The following is an 18,414-nucleotide window of genomic DNA, read 5'->3' as shown; positions in this document are numbered from 1 at the left end:
GAGTGTCCAGATTATTTCACTGCGTTGGTTTTATTGAGGTTGGGCAAAAAACCTAGACTAGTTAGCAAATGTAAGTTTTTAACAAAATTGTGAATATTTAATGAGAAAATTGATTGACAGCAATATTTGAATGAGGAAAAGTTGTTCAGTATGAGGAGATCTATCAAATTATATAAATATTGGGGGGATATGTGAAACACCACGTGATTACAGAGGCGTAAAACTCGTTTGCACCAGCTAGTGGTGATTTCTTTCAAAATTCTTACAGGCCTCTAGGGCCATGAGTCGAACATGCCCACCAAGTTTCGTTCTGATCGGCCAACATTAACCTCATCTAATAGGTGCTCAAACTTCATTGGCCGATGGCAGCCATGTTTTTCGAGATATGCAAATGTCCTCATAAACAACCATGGCACCTTGGACCAAGATACTGCATGACACTTTTGGTTTGTGGTTTTTGTATTTTTTTCTGTTTATAGCACCACCAAGCATCCGATCGCCACGATTATTTTCACTTGACCAAAGATTGAGCCCATACACATGTGCTTTCAATATCTCATTCCGTTCACGAGTTATCCGTTTTAGAGACCATTAAAGGTAGGATATGGGATTTGCAAAACGGCCGGCAGATTTTGAAGATACACAACTCAAATGGTCCTACCTTCTTTCCTCCAACGCTGGCCCTGACTCCACCCATTCGAAGAACATGGACATGATGGGGGGAGGGGGGTATGGTACGACCGTTTGATTGACAAACTTACTGTCCAATGATTCTAGATGGTCTTGGAAATGATTGGCTGGAGTTTTTCGAGTCCTGCCCGTTCCACAGATGATTAAATTGCTTAATTTTCATTTCAGTGCTTCTAACTCAGTGGCTGTAAGTGGGTTAGGAACAGGATTTCAAGTGATTTTGAAAAAATGGACAAAAAAGAGAATCACATAACCCACCTTTAATCGAAATTTTAACTTTTTGATATAATTATTGACAATCTGACTCCAGAGAATCTTGCTGCAGGATCGGGCCAAAAAAACCTAGGACTAGTTTACAAAAACTCCAAAATACCGTGCGGCAGTCGAATATGTAGCGCTCCCATCAGGCCGATCAGGGTGGGCCCTGGTGACGTTGTAGATGGTGTGAGTACTACCAGCCCTCAAAGTTTCAAGTCTCTATGACTTGGTTTGGTCTGCCCGATCAGTTTTAGGTGAGAATGCTCATCCTTGGAAATTTTAACAATTACAATAGGGTTTCAGTGCTATGTGCTTGAACCCCTAATAAAAAAGACATATAAAACAAAAAACTATAGGGTCTCAGCACTTGATGCTTGAGCTGCTAATTACAAAATCGTTATCAAGCCTGTGTAAACACTTACATCAGAGAGGGAAAAAAAACCCACTTTTTGCACTTTCAGGCCATTTATCACTGAAATGTTTTTTTTGTTGTCCCCCCTCCCCCTTTTAAAGTGTAATAGCTCTACTTATGGCCCGATCTCTGTAAAAGTTTGCATGCTTCTTTAGAATCATATGGCGCAAATGCTTCATCATGTTCATATATGGTTCCCATTACTGAACAATAAAGTCTTTCCACTTGCCCGTAGCAATGTGAGTTAATGTTGATGTTGAATCTAATGTTGATTCATTATATTTTACCATTATGTTATAATATATAGATACACGTCCCTTCCCTTCTAAATTTTCCTGCGTTATTTCCTCTAATTTTGATAAATGTATCTATTAAAGTTGAACCCTAACCCTAAATGAATATTATTTGGAACAAGTTTGTCATCCATCCAACATAACCTGCAATTACTTCAACTCAACACCAGAGGTCAACATCCCCAGCTGTCTAAATAAGACTTCTAACATTTCTATTGTTCTCAGTAGAAGTCCTCATAGTTGGGTAAACTTCTATAGCAGTGAAATGGAGATGAGATAAAATATTTTTTTTGTATTCCCATTTGCTATAATAACAAAAGAAAAGAGCCATGATAGAATTGCCATGACTTTCCAGAAGAAGGGAAAAATATCAAGACAATTACAGTTGTCATAAGAGAGAATCACAATCTGTGAAAAGGATCCATTCTCTCTCTCTCTCTCTCTCTCTCTCTCTCTCTCTCTCTCTCTCTCTCTCTCTCTCTCTCTCTCTCTCTCTCTCTTTTTGATATTCCATCTTAAAGGGATAGTTGACCTAAAAATTAAAATTAGCCCATTATTTACTCACCCTGAAGTCATCCTAGGTGTATATGACATTCTTCTTTCAGACGAATACAATCGGAATTATATTAAAAAATGTCCTGGCTCTTCCAAGCTTTATAATTGCAGTGAATGGCTGTATGTCTTTGGAAGTCCATCAAATAGCATCTATTCATGATTAAAGGGACATTGTGTAGGAATTTCTCCCATCTAGCGGTGAAATAGTATTTTACATTCAAACAAATAGTGCTCTCCAGCGCCTCGCATTTTCAAATGTGTGTTGCATCTACGGTAGCCGTTATGTACCAAAAAGCTATGACAGGATGTCTTATAATAGCACTTCATCGAGTTTTCCTTCGGGTGAACTGGTTTGTTATTTCAAACAAACTGCAACTTGACACAACGAACAAACGAATGTTACAGTTTTGAACAAACAAAACTTACAACCTTGTTTTTAGGGCCTTCTCTACTTTACTCAATAGCTGCTATTCATCAAAGAGCCTGTTTAACTTTTAACTATAAATGTTCTACTGTCTATATAATAAAGTTCACAACCAAGCAATGAAAAAAAGCTTGTAATTAACACTAGAAGTGCCATGGCGGTCATTTTGACCATTTTGAATTTTATATCTGCAATAACTTTGTTGAAAAAATAAATAAAATCCAGCCGGTACCTGACTTTTCCTAAAAGTGTCTGTATTTTAATTTAAAATGTTTTTCATATAAATTACACATAAGGCAAAAAAACAAATGAACATTTACCTATATTTCGGCCAGCCCTGTTTGGTTCAAACAAACAGGGCTGGGCAACCGCATTCATCATTACGTTGTGCGTCAAGTTCAAGGGTTACTCTTTTAATGTAACGTCTGCCGGAAGCTAGTTATTTTAGTCGATAAAGTTTTAAATATGGATATTTTCCTTACACAAACTAATCGCTTCACTTCAGAAGGACTTTATTAACCCCCGGAGATGCATTGAGCACTTTGCGCTTTGATGGTTCCAAAGTCAAACAGCCATTCGCTGCCATTATAAAGCTTGGAAGAGCCAGGACATTTTTTAATATAACTCCAAATGTATTCGTCTGAAAGAAGAATGTCATATACAGATATTATACGACAGGCAGATAAAGAGTAACTAAAAAAAGACTAAAAAAAACCAATATTAATAAATAATATATAAGAATAATATTAATATTAATAATATAAATATAATAATATTAATGAAAATAAAATATTATTTAAAAGGTTATTTATAACATAATTAAGGCCCTATAACACTTTAAAAGCATGGTTCTTTATGGAAACATATAAAAAGGGTTATATTTAGCACCAAAAAGGGTTCTGCTATTGTTACAAGCCAAAGAACCCTAATTTGGTGTTTAGAACTGTTGATAAAAAGATGCATTGAGCATACCCTAAATGACAAATTATCTTGCATACATTACGTACTTCTAGTGGAGAAACAAATGAGGGGTACTGTATACTGTATATATACACACACATAGATATATACATATATACAGCACCTGGGTTATTATGTTGGTTTTCCATCAATTTATACTGACATTTAAGGTTATGAATTGTAAAATATTCAAGTAACAAAATGTATGCTGACCTGCTTAGTACTTCTAGATCTCGGCCAAACCCTCTATGACCTGAAATGAGACCACAAGGATTAACAAGAAAAATATTTACTCATCCACAAACTGAAAAAAAAAGCTCATTGTCTCCACCCACCCTTATATTTATACAGTGTTTTATCATGAGAGCTCACTGATTGTCTTCTTCATCATGACCATCATCATCATCTCTGTGCTCCTGCTGGCCTCTCTGCTGCCACACCTGACCTTCACTGGTGAGACTAACTGAACTGAACTGCATATTGATTCATTACTAAGGGTACATTTACACCACAACAGCTAAAAACTGATATTTTTTCTTTTGCATTTTTTTGTGTACAGATGATAACATTGTCAAAACGATCCCCATTCACAGGGATCTACGAAAAAAGTGACTAAAAATGCTTTATTATTTAGACCAGGCCAGTAGTTGGCGATGTCACTTTGTAAAGAAACTATGCGCCTTTAGACTGAACATGTAATACGCATGCGCATGACACAAATTCACATTTTTGTAGTTTACACGGAGAAGATAACCATATCGTTTTCAAGAACTTGCACTTCGAAACCCAAGTTTGTGTTTTCAGGCCCTCAAAGCGGCATTGTCATGTAAATGAACGATAAAAAATGTGTTCAGTTTTTAGTTGAAAACAGTGTAGTGTAAACAGCCTCATAAAGATGTTTCTTGTGTGGTGACAGCTCTCACTCTCACTCTCTCACTCTCTCTCTCTCTCACTCACTCACTCTCTCTCTCTCTCTCTCTCTCTCAGCTCATGTGAATGTGGGTATAGTGAACGGCACAGAAGCCGAACCCCACTCCAGACCTTACATGGTTTCTCTTCAGAAGAACAGGGAACATGAATGTGGTGGATTCCTCATTTCTGATCAGTTTGTCTTGACTGCTGCACATTGCCGAAAGAAGTAAGACTTTTGTCTGAACTGCAATAAAGATTGATTATTTATGGAGAAATGACAGTAGTATATAGTTTACATACTTTTGTTATCAAATCAGTATGCTCAATATAGTTTTATAAAAGAATGCATAAAACTGAGAGAAATAATACTACTTTCTTTCAAAAGAAATGAAATCCTGACAGCTGTGGTTGGCGCACATAACCTAAAAAATGAGAGTGAGGGTTCAGTCCGCATCGGAGTAAAGTCCTACATCAAGCATCCGGACATTAAGAATGACATTATGCTTTTGCAGGTAAATATATACACTTGTTCCAGTTGCAGAAAAAAAATAATAATAATAAAAAATCAAAACAATAAAATAAAATAACTAAAAATTCACTTTCAGGGCTCCTGCACTATAACCTCATATACAAAATGAGAAAATTATAAACTGTGGTTTAATCTAATGGAAGATAAATCTATTCGTTAATAATGAATGCTTTTAAATTACAGCTAGAGAAAAAAATCAAACCAAGCGAACGTGTAGATTGGATATCATTACCAAAGAAAGAATCCATCGACAAAAAAGATCCTGATTGTAGTGTTGCGGGCTGGGGACGTCTGGCAATGAAGTGTCCAAGGGAGTGATCGTCTAATGGAGGCCAAAGTGAAGATAATGGATAACGCAACATGTAAAAAAAAATGGAAATACTCAGAGTCACAGATGATGTGTGCATATGGCGACGGTGGATCCTGCAAAGTATGTAATCATTTTATGAAGTGAGTTTTAATTGTGATATGGCATTTTAGTGACGTGTTGATCTGTGTTTCTTAACAGGGGGATTCAGGAGGTCCTTTGGTTTGTGAAAAAGCTGCAGTTGGTGTCACATCTTTCGGTGACCCTAAACACTGTAATTCACCTAAGTATCCTAATGTGTATACTAAGATTTCACCGTATCTTCCATGGATCTATGAAAATATTAGAAATGTTAAGTGACTTCATTGAAAATAAAAAAGGAAGAAGTTTTCCTTTATTCTTCCAAAAAAAAAAAAAAATCCAGATTTTTTTCCCAATTAAAGTATCACATTGCAAGCATCAATCAGTCAAAGTGTGTTTCTTGTCACAACCATATATAATTACAATATTACTGTCACGAATCAAGTCACAACCAGGTTTATTTAGCAAAAGCAAACAACATATGACAGTGTGCATGGCACAAACAATACAGGACAACCAACAGAAACCCAAAAGGAACTTAAATACACAAGATAACCCAGGCAGTGTCGGCCCAGATCCGGCCCACATCTGGTACACATGGATTCCACATGGTCCAGATGATGGCCGGATCTGGGCCGACACTATTTTGCTGTCTTGGAATGAACTCGATAATGAACAGCTGTGAGGATTAAATGAATATCTATGGTAACTGATAAGTGGCGGCAAACTAGAACAAAGGAAACAGGAAAGTAAAGAGAAACAAACTAATACTTCATGAAAATCAAACTAAACAGAGAATAACCATGACAATTACATGGTGGGCGCTAAAGTCATTTCACATTAGCAAGTACACCTCATTTTGATTGAGCAAAGGCAGAAATGTCCAAAATTGGAATAACTATGGTATAATAAAGTGAGATTCTTTAACTCAAAATTATTTTTATTTTTTTCCAGATTTATCAAGCTAAAATAAAGTACACTTGAGTAGAACCTTCTGACGCATTCTATCCCAATCTTTCATCATTTAAGACAGGGCTCACCAATCTCGGTCGAGAGAGAGAGAGAGAGAGAGAGAGAGAGAGAGAGAGAGAGAGAGAGAGAGAGAGAGAGAGAGTGAATTTCCTGAATTTGTGCGGCTCATTCGGTAGCAACCTCTGACACAGATGTTATCGCCTTGCTACTGAGAAATACTATGTATTTTTCAGCAGTGAAACTTATTTTAATTGATAAAATATTGCGTGCAGAGCTGATAACTTTCTGTGCACTAGTCTGTGTGTACATGTGGCTGTGAAAGATCGTGAGAAAGATTTAGAATGTGCTATAGTGATAATAAAAGATAACTGTTAATAAGATAAAAATGTTAATAGTTTGACATTTTTATCCTGTGGTTTGTCATGTTTATTTGCTTGATCAGTGCAGGGCCGTAGGCCTATTTACCTAATATATTATGATATATTTGAATAATTAAACACTGTGCTGTCAAAGTTGATACTGTGGCTTTATATATGGTCAGACACTTGCATGTGTCATTATATAATTAACATTCTACCAAACCAAAATCAATAGATCAATCTAAAATAGAGTTTTGACCAGTGAATGTCAAAACGTGTTTGTCCGCCAATAGAACTTAGGATGAAACACACGCACATGCTATTTAAGGAAGTTCTCGACGACAAATGCTAGACTAAGGCAGTCTTCTCCACTTCTCAAATACATAAAACATTAGCCTTTATAGAGAGAGTTTCTTGAGTAAAGAAAACACTGTGCTTATTCAAACATTCAGTCATTTATTTACCCGGTTTCACTTTATTTTAAGGTGTCACTGCTACAATGTAATTATATATTTAAGTACTGAGTAATATTAATTAACCACATGTACTTACTATAGGGTTAGGGTAGGATTAGAATTTGGTTGAGGGTTAGTTGCATGTAATTATGCATAATTTACTGCTATTACTATGGTAAGTACATGTAACAAATGTAACAAGGACACTGTAAAATAAAGTGTTACCATTTACCCTTGCATTGCAGAAAAGCAAGATGATCCAAAACACTTCTTTTACGATAGAGGTAAGGTGGAGTTATGAGGTTTGTCCGAGAGTTTGAGGATTCAATGGAGATACGAGGTTTATTCACAAGCTATTTTTAATACGTTTTCCTGGTTAGATATTTGCAGAGCAGAACCAACAAACAGGGTGACCAATAGTAATGATGAATGGGGGAAAAAATGACAAAATATGAAGATACAAGGTTTCTGCCCGATGTCTAAAATTTTGTTAATTTAGATAGTAATTATCTTATAGTGTTTTACCATTAGAGTGAAATAATAATAATAATAATAATAAAAATTATCCTCATTGTAATTGCATCCCATGAGCATATATAGGCACTAAGTGCGGTTTTTGATTCTTTTGCTGTGATAGGCTTGTGAATAACTGAAATAATTTGGCGAATTGACATGGAAATTTAATGCGGTGAAAGCTCGCCTGGAACTACTTTAGTGATGCCGTTTAAAATATAAATCAACAGTTTAGAATGGGTCGACCAGTCAGAATCAAGTATTTCAAAGAAGCCATAGTATGAGGTGAGTTTTATTCGTATGTGCTGATCATGGCCTAACTAATTGGAAGGATTGTCCTTGTATACCCTGCATCAAAACATATCACAATATAGATATTGGCCTTTTTGGAATGATATTGTGCTTTTAAGGGTAACAAACTGCACATCAGCTGTATTATGGGCTGTAAAATATCCAAGTACTAAAATGCATGCATACATGCTCAATTCTTATCATCTAAATCAAGTTGAATCTTCTTGCAATACCGGAAGAACAGTATCTTTTCATCACTGTGTTGCTCATACTGCAAGAAGAAAAGAAAAAATGACTTAGGTGCAACTCAGTGACTCCACCCACTTTTACAGTATATTTATACAGTGTTTTTGCCATGAGAACTGTATGTCATCATCATCATGACCATCATCATCATCTCTCTGCTCCTGCTGGCTTCTCTGCTGCCACACCTGACCTTCACTGGTGAGATTGATTATATTACAGTAAATTATGATGATTTTTAAGGATGTTTGATTCGTATGTGCTGAATAAGTTGACTGACAGCACTCTCTTTCTCAGCTCATGTGAATGTGGGTATAGTGAACGGCACAGAAGCCAAACCCCACTCCAGACCTTACATGGTTTCTCTTCAGAAGAACAGGGAACATATCTGCGGTGGATTCCTCATTTCTGATGAGTTTGTCTTGACTGCTGCACATTGCTGGAATGGGTAAAAGCTTGTTTAGAAATCACTTTTGAATGACACAACAACTGCAGTGCAACCATACAGTGTGCTGAATGACATACATTACTATCATGACTTTCTCTTTCAACAGATTAGAGATTCTGGCGGTTGTTGTTGGTGCTCATGACTTAAGGAAGATCAAGAGTTCAGATCGCTTCGATGTGGAGTCTTACATCCCGCATCCAGACTTTGGAAACAATAGTAATGACATCATGCTTAGTTTTGAGGGTAACAAACTGTAATACTTTTAGTTGTTCAAATTGAATCTGATCAGAAAACAGTGGCACAAAACTAACACACACTGTGTTTGAATTTCTTTTGCAATCAGGGCTTTTGTTCTAACCACACAAACAACAGTATAAACAACTGCAGTAAAGATGACTAAATCTTATTAATAAGGGTTGTGTTTTTGAATTACAGCTACAGGAAAAAGTTGAAGCAAACAACAATGTTAAAAGGATCTCATTACCAATGAAAGGCGAAGACTTGGGAACAAATTCTCTCTGTAGTGTTGCCGGCTGGGGAATAATGAAGACTGGTGGCCCAAAGAGTGATCGTCTAATGGAAGCAAATGTGTATTTAATGAATAACACAGAATGTAGCTATAGATGGGGAGAGTTATACTCACTCTCAAATATGATGTGCACACAAGGCCGTGGTGGTGGATCCTGCCTTGTACGTAAAAAAAAAAAAAGATTCACATACTTTGATTATGTTATGTCAATTAATGAGTTTAAACTGACACAGTATATTTAATTTTTAGTGACGTGTTGATCTGTTTCTTTACAGTTTGATTCAGGAGGTCCTTTGGTTTATGGAAACACTGCAGTTGGTGTCACATCGTTTGGATATAAAGAGCAGTGCAATTCACCTCAATATCCTAATGTGTATACTAAGATTTCACCATATCTCGATTGGATCGGCAAAATAATTAGAAATGTGAAGTGAGTTAAGTTACTGAATGCTTCCGTAACTTCTTTCAATAAAGTATCACATGACAAGCATCAATCATTCCAAGTGTCTTCATTGTCACAACCATATAAAGTTACAATATTACATGGGGGGCACAAAAGACCTTTTACATTAGTTCACTTGGTGGCCATCTTGGTTACACCCTAAAATTCCAGTCATGCAAGTATGGCTCATATCTATTTGAATGGGGAAAGTCTGAAAACTTCAAAACTGTTGGTCAGGGATAAAATTAGGCAAATATGGTATAATAAATTCAGCTTCTTAAGCTCAAAGTCTACAATATATATTAAATATATATTAAAATTATATTAAATATATATATAATTTTATATTAATATATTAAATTATATTATAAGCCTATATATATATATATATATATATATGAAGAGTTCAGATGCAAAAAAAAGCCTGTAAGTGCCATCTGACATTTTCTTCTAGAATGATCATTTTTATAAAGCTTGTATATTTAAGTTCAGTAATTTCACTTAAATGGCAATGAAAATTACCTATTAATTGCCATTTAAGTGAAATTACTGAACTTAAATAAACAAGCTTGATAAAAAATTATCATTCTAGAAGAACATTTCAGATGGCACTTACAGGCTTTTTTTTGCATCTGAACTCTTCATATATATATATATAAAACAAATGGTCAAAATAAAAAAAATAATTAAAAGGAGTGGCCATCTCCTGCCCCCTTAGATTGTCTTTTTGAGAGCTGCTACTTCTTTGAAATCTTTCAGTCAAACTCTTCTGAGATTGTGAAGAGGAACAATTGTAGCATACCTCAATCAGCATTTGTACCCGATCTTTCCACTAAAAGTATGAAACAGGGTTGCACTAATATACACTGATCAGCCACAACATTAAAACAATGAGAGGTGAAGTGAATAACATTGATTTTATCATTACAAGGGGTGGGATATAAGACAGAAACTGAACAGTCAGTAAGCATTTAAAAAAAAAAAAAAAAAAAAAAAAAATGATGTGAGGTTAATCTAGGGCTGCACAATTAACCAAAATTAAACCGAAATTGCTCTTTACAAAATGGCAAATTTTTTAATTAAATAAGTAGCCTATATGCACAGCACTAAGATCAGAGTGGATCGATCGGTTCGCAGTAAATGCTGCTCCATCTCTGAAAGCGCTAAGATGTTTTTGCACGTGTTGCTTTTTGAAATGTACGTTTTATAAGTGACTCAAAATCATTCCAAACTTGGCAAGTTAAAAGAATATTGGCTATGACTCGATGACAAATGCTACGCTCCTCTTCGCTCCTCAAACACATAAAACAGTTTAGTCACAAGCTCTTTTTAATACTTTTCATTATTTAAATATTTTTTCACAGTGACGTCACACGGTCAGACGCCCCTCGCACGATTGTTAATTGACAGCAGCGTTTCAACCATAGACTGTAAAAAATATGGACAAAGCGTCTGTGACGTCACCCATAGACTTTCTGAAGAACGGGTTTGAAGCCGTTTATGGGGGGTATGGGCGGCGCCATCTTGGAAAATCCTAACCCCGCCCACCTTCTGACGCAGCGCGCGTCACTCAGCTCGCTCTGCTACTTCGGTTATCTCTATGTATATTTTAGGCAACGAAATATGTTATAAAACACCATACTAACTCTTTTCGTTTTCATTTAAAGAAATCTTAAACATTATAGCCACACAAATGTGGTTCAGGCAACGCGTATTGATATTCACTGCACATAACATTTGCCTATTTATAAAAAACAAAACAAAATATAAAACACAAACCTGCCTCTTTTCGTTTTAAATATAATATAAAAATATTAAACATTTTAATATGGTCCAGGCAATATGTGCATTTGTACTAAACAACAGATGTTGCAGTAAAAAAAAAAAAAAATGCAGATCATATTCGTTGTATTAAAATTTAAAATGACAAAACTCAATCCAGTCTCTTTTTGTTAAATTTCAGTTTTATCAATATTAGCTATTATAAAAGTATAAGTAAAAGGTACAAGAAGCTATACAAATAAAGCAAACAATTCAGTCAAACATACAAAGTCAGCGCTCGATATAGTCTAACCATACAACGGTAAAGTTAAATAGCTTAAAGTTATGAAACTTCCCCTCAGCCAAAACGATTGGCCAGGGAACAAATTATACATTTACAAGACCAAAAATCGCCCGTTAAATATACACAAGACGAATTATATCTCATATTTAACCACTACAGAGACGCCAGAGTCAGCGGCAAACCTCAGAACGACTAGCCAAGGAAAGGCTGTTCCAGGCGGGGTACATGAGCGCCGAGCGCCCGGTCATCGCTGGATCTCACAACTGGATACAATTTTCATAAATCATAAAACAAAACAGATTTGAGCTTTAAACAACTACATTCTCACCTGAAAAACTCTTAAAACTACATTTCATGATACAGAAACAGTAGTATTATACGTCAACTGTATTAAAAAATGGCGCTTCTTATGTTGTCATTCTCCGTGGCGCTGCCTTGTCAGCTGTCAATCAAGCTGTCAATCAAAGTTAACCACGCCCTTATTGTCATACATTTTATATCTAAATACGATCTAAACTAACGAGTTAGAAAAAAATTCACAGCCCTCATGGTTGTCAGGCACTCGGAACCTATCGAAAAATACAATAAAAGTCCATGGGACCAACCTGTAAAAACATGAATTTATGCTGTGAAAACGGACATTTTAACATGGGGGCTATGGACATTTGCTCCCTTTTGGGACCTCGCCCTAGCGGATTTTCGATGTATTGCAGTTTTTCGCACTTCCGGGTAGGCTTCATTTTTCAGATCAGAATGATGCCACTTGGTTTCAACACAGACCTGCCCTGAGCGAGCTGTCATCATAGTCCGCCATGGTTGATACGCTGGAGCAGAATCATAGACAGTAAAAGCAGAATGGCGTCTAAGCGATTGTGGTGTTCTGTTCTTGGGTGTAATAACGAACACAGCAGTCATTTTGATGTTCCTAAATCCGAACCGCTGAAGACGCAGTGGCTGAGTTTTGTTTTCGAAGGGAATATTACCCACGATCAACATCAATGCTTTCATGTTTCAAATTGATACGGTTGCACAAATGTTTCCTTAGAGACTCCTGCTGCCATTCTTTCTCCAAAATATACCCTCAACTGTTGTCAAGGCAACACTCCACGTGTGTTGTGTAAAACGCCCCACAGAACAGAGGGGCGGGGTGAGCAAAGCTCATTATCATTTAAAGACACATGCACTTAAATGGCGTGCTGAAAACAGAGCTGTTTTTGACCAGGTAAAATGAGTGTTTTCTTACAATACTAATGAGAATTTTTAATTAAAATATATTACAAACTTTCCATTTAGACCCTAAAGAATCATATTAACTTTAAAGGGGTCATATAATGCCATTTTTGTACAAGCTAATATGTTTCTTTAGGGTCTAAATTAAAAGTTTGTAATATACTTTAATTAAAAATTCTCATTAGTATTGTAAGAAAACACTCATTTTACCTGGTCAAAAACAGCTCTGTTTTCAGCACGCCGTTTGAGTGCATGGGTCTTTAAATGATAATGAGCTTTGCTCACCCCGCCCCTCTGTTCTGTGGGGCGTTCTGAAACAATGCACGTGGACCGTTGTTTCTGGGGATACGTCTTTGCAACCATACCAATTTGAACCTGATTCGGACTCTGAACAAGATGACGGCCCCGAAGAAGTTCAACCATTACGGCTCGGACAGGACGTTTCTGAATGGTTGGTTAACGTAATGTCATTTTGATCTATTTTTGTATGTACTGGCACGGTAGAATAGTGAGATACAAACGCTATGTGTTTAGCTTTACTTATGTATAGGTTAGTTCGTTGACAGATTGATGCTGAAAAACTTTTTTTGTAAATGTTAGGCTTCTCAATGATGCGTATTGCGTAACGTTATCTCTGTGTTGACTGTTTCTAGCAGTAGTTGAAAGATACCTAATAGTTTGTGTAGCACACTGTTACGTGTCTTTTTGCACGTAATTAGTGTAAATATTAGCCACATTCATCATGAAGTGCAAGCGATTTGCAAAGATTAATATACAGGTTAATAAAACGTTATACTTAGTACAAGTAAACCAGGTGTAACTAGTGTTACCACGTTAACTATAACACCTGTGTACACAGTTTTTATAACACATTAACCATAACGCGTTGTTCATTATTATACAGTATAGGATTATGAGTTGTTTTGAGAACGTCGTTACATAGAAAACATGCCGTAATGTACCCTACGATGCAGTAATGAGTGTAAACATTAGCCACATTCATCATAAAGTGCAAGCGATTTGCAAAGATTAATATACAGGTTAATAAAACGTTATACTTACTTCTTCTGGAATTGCAGCAGGCACACGAATAGTTGGTACAGATTCATTTTTCAGTAGCAGCCTCTTAGCAAACCCAGCTTTATACTGACACTCGTTTAAAAAGCAGTCTGGTGAGAAATGATTAGCGCAAACATAATGGCATTTAGATTGATCGTTGGGAATATTTCCTTCAAAAACGAAACTCAGCCACTGCGTCTTCAGCGGGTCGGATTTCGGAACAGTAAAATGACTGCTGTGTTCCTTATTACATCTAAGAACAGAACACCACAATCGCTTAGACGCCATTCTGCTCCAGCATATCAACAATGGCGGACTATGACGACAGCTGTCACAGCTCGCTCAGGGCGGGTCTTGTGTTGAAACACGGCTGTCAATCACAATCGCGGGAGGGGCGTTGGATATTGTGACGTCACAATATCAAACGGCTTGATTTCAGAGAGGGTCAAACATATAAGGAGATTAAAACAAAACCACTGGATGGATTTTTATCATGATAGGATGGTTGTGTACAGGCACTGCCAACAGACATTTCAGTGCAATCAACTTGTAAAAGTGCATGTACCATTATATGACCCCTTTAATAGGTAAATTTGTATATTTTGCATGTACACAAACAACACTGTAACGACTGAGACAAATCAGACACAAGTATTTGTTATAGTTTAACAAATAATATTTTAAATTCCCTCTTGGATCTGTGGTCCCATCCCCCCAACAAGGGCAAGAAGGTCTTAGTTGAGATGGTCCTCACTGCAGAACACGAAATCCAGGGGGAGGAGTTGGATCCAGATCCAACTCCTCCCACCTTACATATACCTAAACCTACCCATCTCCACCCCCTGATCCCTAAACCCACCCCTAAACCTACCCATCTCCACCCCTTAGATCTGGATCCAACTCCGCCCCCTGGATCTTGTGTACTGCAGTGAGGTGCTACTGTCTTAGTTACCATGACCACAATCAGATAAGTTGGTTTTATGGCTGTTAAAAAAATGTGGTCACATGATCAAGAGACAATGGGGAAGACAGAAACAGACTTTAAAACAGACTTTGCTGCATTAATCTGATCTATAAATGAACATGCATCCCAGGAAATTGTGTGAATGATTTACTGTCTTGTGTAGTGTTTTTAATTCTATTATTTTCTTGATACTGTGTATTTTATGATAGAACCAATGGTCAATGTAACCTCACCTATCCCATGTTTGGTCTCAATAAATTGGTACTTTTAAGATCAAAATGATTGTGTACATGATATGTTCTTAGTTTCTTCATCAGAAACCAATCCAGCTGCACATGCAAATGAGCACGCTTAAAACAAAGATTCATAAATCAACCACAGAGAAATTTTCCCACTTGGAAATTCCACCCTTCTCATTGGTCAAGCAAACCCGGAGAGGTGGAGCCTTTCTCAGGCTTTACTAGAGACAAATTCACAAGCTGTGTCCCAATGTGAAGGCTGCATCCTTCAAAGGATGCAGCCTATGCGTCCTTCGAAGGACACACCATGTAGCCTTTGTAGGATTTCCTAATTGCGCAACCAGGTGTTTCTGATCACGCTCCTGGCGCCAAGCAACGGTGCGAAAGGACAGCTGCCATCCTGATAATTCATTTGATATAATTGAGTAAACAGCTATGGAGCCAGAATTGGCTATAGTCATTTTTATGTTTTATATTTTACTGGAGGACATGGTGAAGATGTTTCAGCCCCGGCGCTGCCAAGTCATGTATTTTCGGTTTAGCCCTGTTTGAATACAAAACCCAATTGAATATAAAAAAGTCCAGTATTTCTCCCGCTCGTCATCGGCAGCTGTCACAGTTTCCAGGCGACAAGAACAATCCTCCATAGGCTAGACCGGTCCGAGCGCTTCAGATGCGCCCTTTGATATGGGACGCAGCTGTAGTTAGCAACAATTTGTTAATATTGTGACAGTAGACCTACATTTTGTCATTTTAATTTTCGGAACTGCATATTTCGTTAAGTATTCACGTACAAATGTGAAGTAACCTACTGAAGTACTTTTTTCCCTCACATATGATTTTACATTAAACTACACAAAAGTATATAATGTAACAACCTTGAAAATATTCAGAAGTAAAATGCAGTAGTAGCATAATATAAATGCAAAACTATCATAAAAACCCTGACAAGGAGTTTTTTTCCCCCCTGCAGAATACATACCTCTAGTTTTACTCTTGATACTTTAAAGGGATAGTTCACTTTGAAATTAAATTTTGGTATGTTTTAGCTTACCTCAAGGGCATCCAAGATGTAGGTGTCTTTTTTTCCGCAGTAGATTCAATTTTGATATTTTTAGGTCAAACCGCTTGGCTTGGACGTCGCTGTGTACAAAAGGTAAAAACGATATAAATACTGTTCGTTTTCTCACACAAACCGCTCGTTTCGTGTCTCAGGCCATCAATGTGTACTTACGATGGGGAATTGTTTAATTTGGACGATGGGGAATTGTTTTAATTTGGACTCTGTGCATGCTCTTTGAGGTGGTGACCATAGACCTGCATTATATGACTGACAGACAAGAACGGTTTGACCTAAAAATATCAAAATTGAATCTACTGTGGAAAAAAAGACACCTACATCTTGGATGCCCTTGAGGTAAGCTAAAACATACCAAAATTTAATTTCAAAGTGAACTATCCCTTTAAGTACATTAGAGTATGCAAGATAATTTTGCTTAACTAAGGTTTTAGTAGTTTTTCCTCAATGCAGTATTAGTAGTTATTAAAAGTACTTCTTTCAGAAATATACTCTTTTTGAAAAAAAGAAAAGAAAAAAAAAACCTCAGTGACATGGCAGCCATCGATTGAGTCAGCCCTGCAAACCTGTTGGTAGTGTTGTGGCAAAAATTTCTTGAACATCATCATCACTGCGTAAGAGACACTCTGAATCCAATTGTCTTTTAAAAAGTATTTATGCTTGCAAGAATAGGCCCAGTTGCCCACACAGAAGTGACCCAAAGTACACTGTGAAGCAAGTGCGACAATCAGAGAAGGACAGAGCCGCCTTTATATCATTTCTCAAGGTTTCTGCTTACAGACTCTCTTATCTAAAGAAGGGAAGGTTTCTTAGCTAGTGATCTAATTCTGCTGAGTTTATGCTTACAAACTCCTCTGGTCCTAAATCGGACTACCTCTGACCCTAGGGGTCAGAGGTTCCCTGTCAAGCTGTCTCCTCTGATGTCTCAATTACTTCACCCAGTGTAAAAACACACATCAGTCAGATAAAGTTCCCTGCAGACCATAGACAGTTCAGCAAAAATGTCATTTCAATGTCTTATTGCAATTAAACGAAAATCAATACTGTAAATCAATGAAAATCAAAATTTTCCATTACAGTAGACAACTCAAAACTCCACTCAAACACTCTGGAGAACATCCCAGATGATGTCCCACCAGCAGGAGGCCTTACCAGGGTCTCTATTGTGGAGCCGAGCCCATCCCGGTCCAGCAGCACCACCAGGGTCTCCCTGCTCAGCTGAATAAAAGTCTACGTAATTTTTTTCTTATTTTATGTACTGTAAATGTAAATGTTTATGTTGATTTTGATTTGTTTAACGTATGTTGTTAATAGTTGGAAAAAGTACTTTAATGTAGCCCGTGGAACAAATGATTTTCATTTACCAATTTTATTTGAAATTTTTTTTTTTGTTTCATGTAGAAATTATTACTGTCATTACAAAATTAAACAATGTCCAGAACTATTCATTCTCTTTTATTTACACATTTAAAGTTGCATAAAAACAATGTACAGATTTTTTCTTTCCTTTTAAAGTCGACATGAAATTAAAATTGACCCTATTTACTTTGGTAGCGCATATTATTAGTCTTGTGGTGAACAATCAATCCGTGCAAGTTAATACACAGAAAAAAATTGTTTGCCGTGGTAATCTTTAATCAAAATCGGAAAAGTTACTTCCAGTCTGGAATGGCGTTCCTTCTCTGATGACGTCAGTTTGACGGCTAAGGTTGAAAACGCTTAACCACTCCCCTCAAACCGTTAGTCTGCTATGAGCAAGAGATGGAGAGGAGGTGCGCTAAAGTAAAATCCCACCCTCTATTCAATATTCCGTTTCACTTGGAAATACGTCACAACACTGGAGAAAAGTCGTTTGCAACTTCTGGTTCACGGGGACTTTAAACAAGAATATGTAGAAAATATATATATTTTTCAATCATTCTCTCAAGAAGAGAAAACAGCCTGTCCATCCTCTCCCTGCTCTCCTGTGCTCTCCTCGCCTCTGCCTCCCTCTGTAGTTGCCCTTTGTCTCACCACCTTCTTGCTGGTGCTGGTGGTGCTGGTGCTGGTGCTCTTAGTGCTGCTGCCCCTGGCTCCTCCTCATCTGACAAATGAAGCCACGCAATG

General features: G+C 37.0%; 2 protein-coding genes across 2 annotated transcripts; both read left to right on the top strand.

Moving 5' to 3' along the window:
• Positions 1-3,981: 3,981 nt before the first annotated feature.
• Positions 3,982-5,700, top strand: LOC311085866 (complement factor D-like; the record flags this gene model as incomplete). Its single annotated transcript, XM_084118483.1, has 4 exons — positions 3,982-4,045; positions 4,580-4,730; positions 5,337-5,463; positions 5,542-5,700. 4 exons carry the CDS (start codon positions 3,982-3,984, stop codon positions 5,698-5,700), a joined length of 501 nt encoding a protein of 166 aa, XP_083974609.1.
• A 2,691-nt stretch (positions 5,701-8,391) lies between these two features.
• Positions 8,392-9,714, top strand: LOC311084974 (granzyme K-like; the record flags this gene model as incomplete). The annotated part of the gene is made up of 5 exons (XM_084117342.1): positions 8,392-8,455; positions 8,552-8,702; positions 8,809-8,945; positions 9,138-9,392; positions 9,507-9,714. The coding sequence occupies 4 exons, from the start codon at positions 8,392-8,394 to the stop codon at positions 9,152-9,154; spliced, it is 369 nt and encodes a 122-aa protein (XP_083973468.1). The 3' UTR covers positions 9,155-9,392; positions 9,507-9,714.
• Positions 9,715-18,414: the final 8,700 nt, after the last annotated feature.

Source organism: Abramis brama (genome assembly GCF_963993115.1).
Source record: "Abramis brama genome assembly, chromosome: 6".
Classification (NCBI taxonomy): Eukaryota; Metazoa; Chordata; class Actinopteri; order Cypriniformes; family Leuciscidae; genus Abramis; species Abramis brama.
Note: the sequence above shows the minus strand (reverse complement) of the source record. Positions and strands in the feature narration are given on the sequence as shown.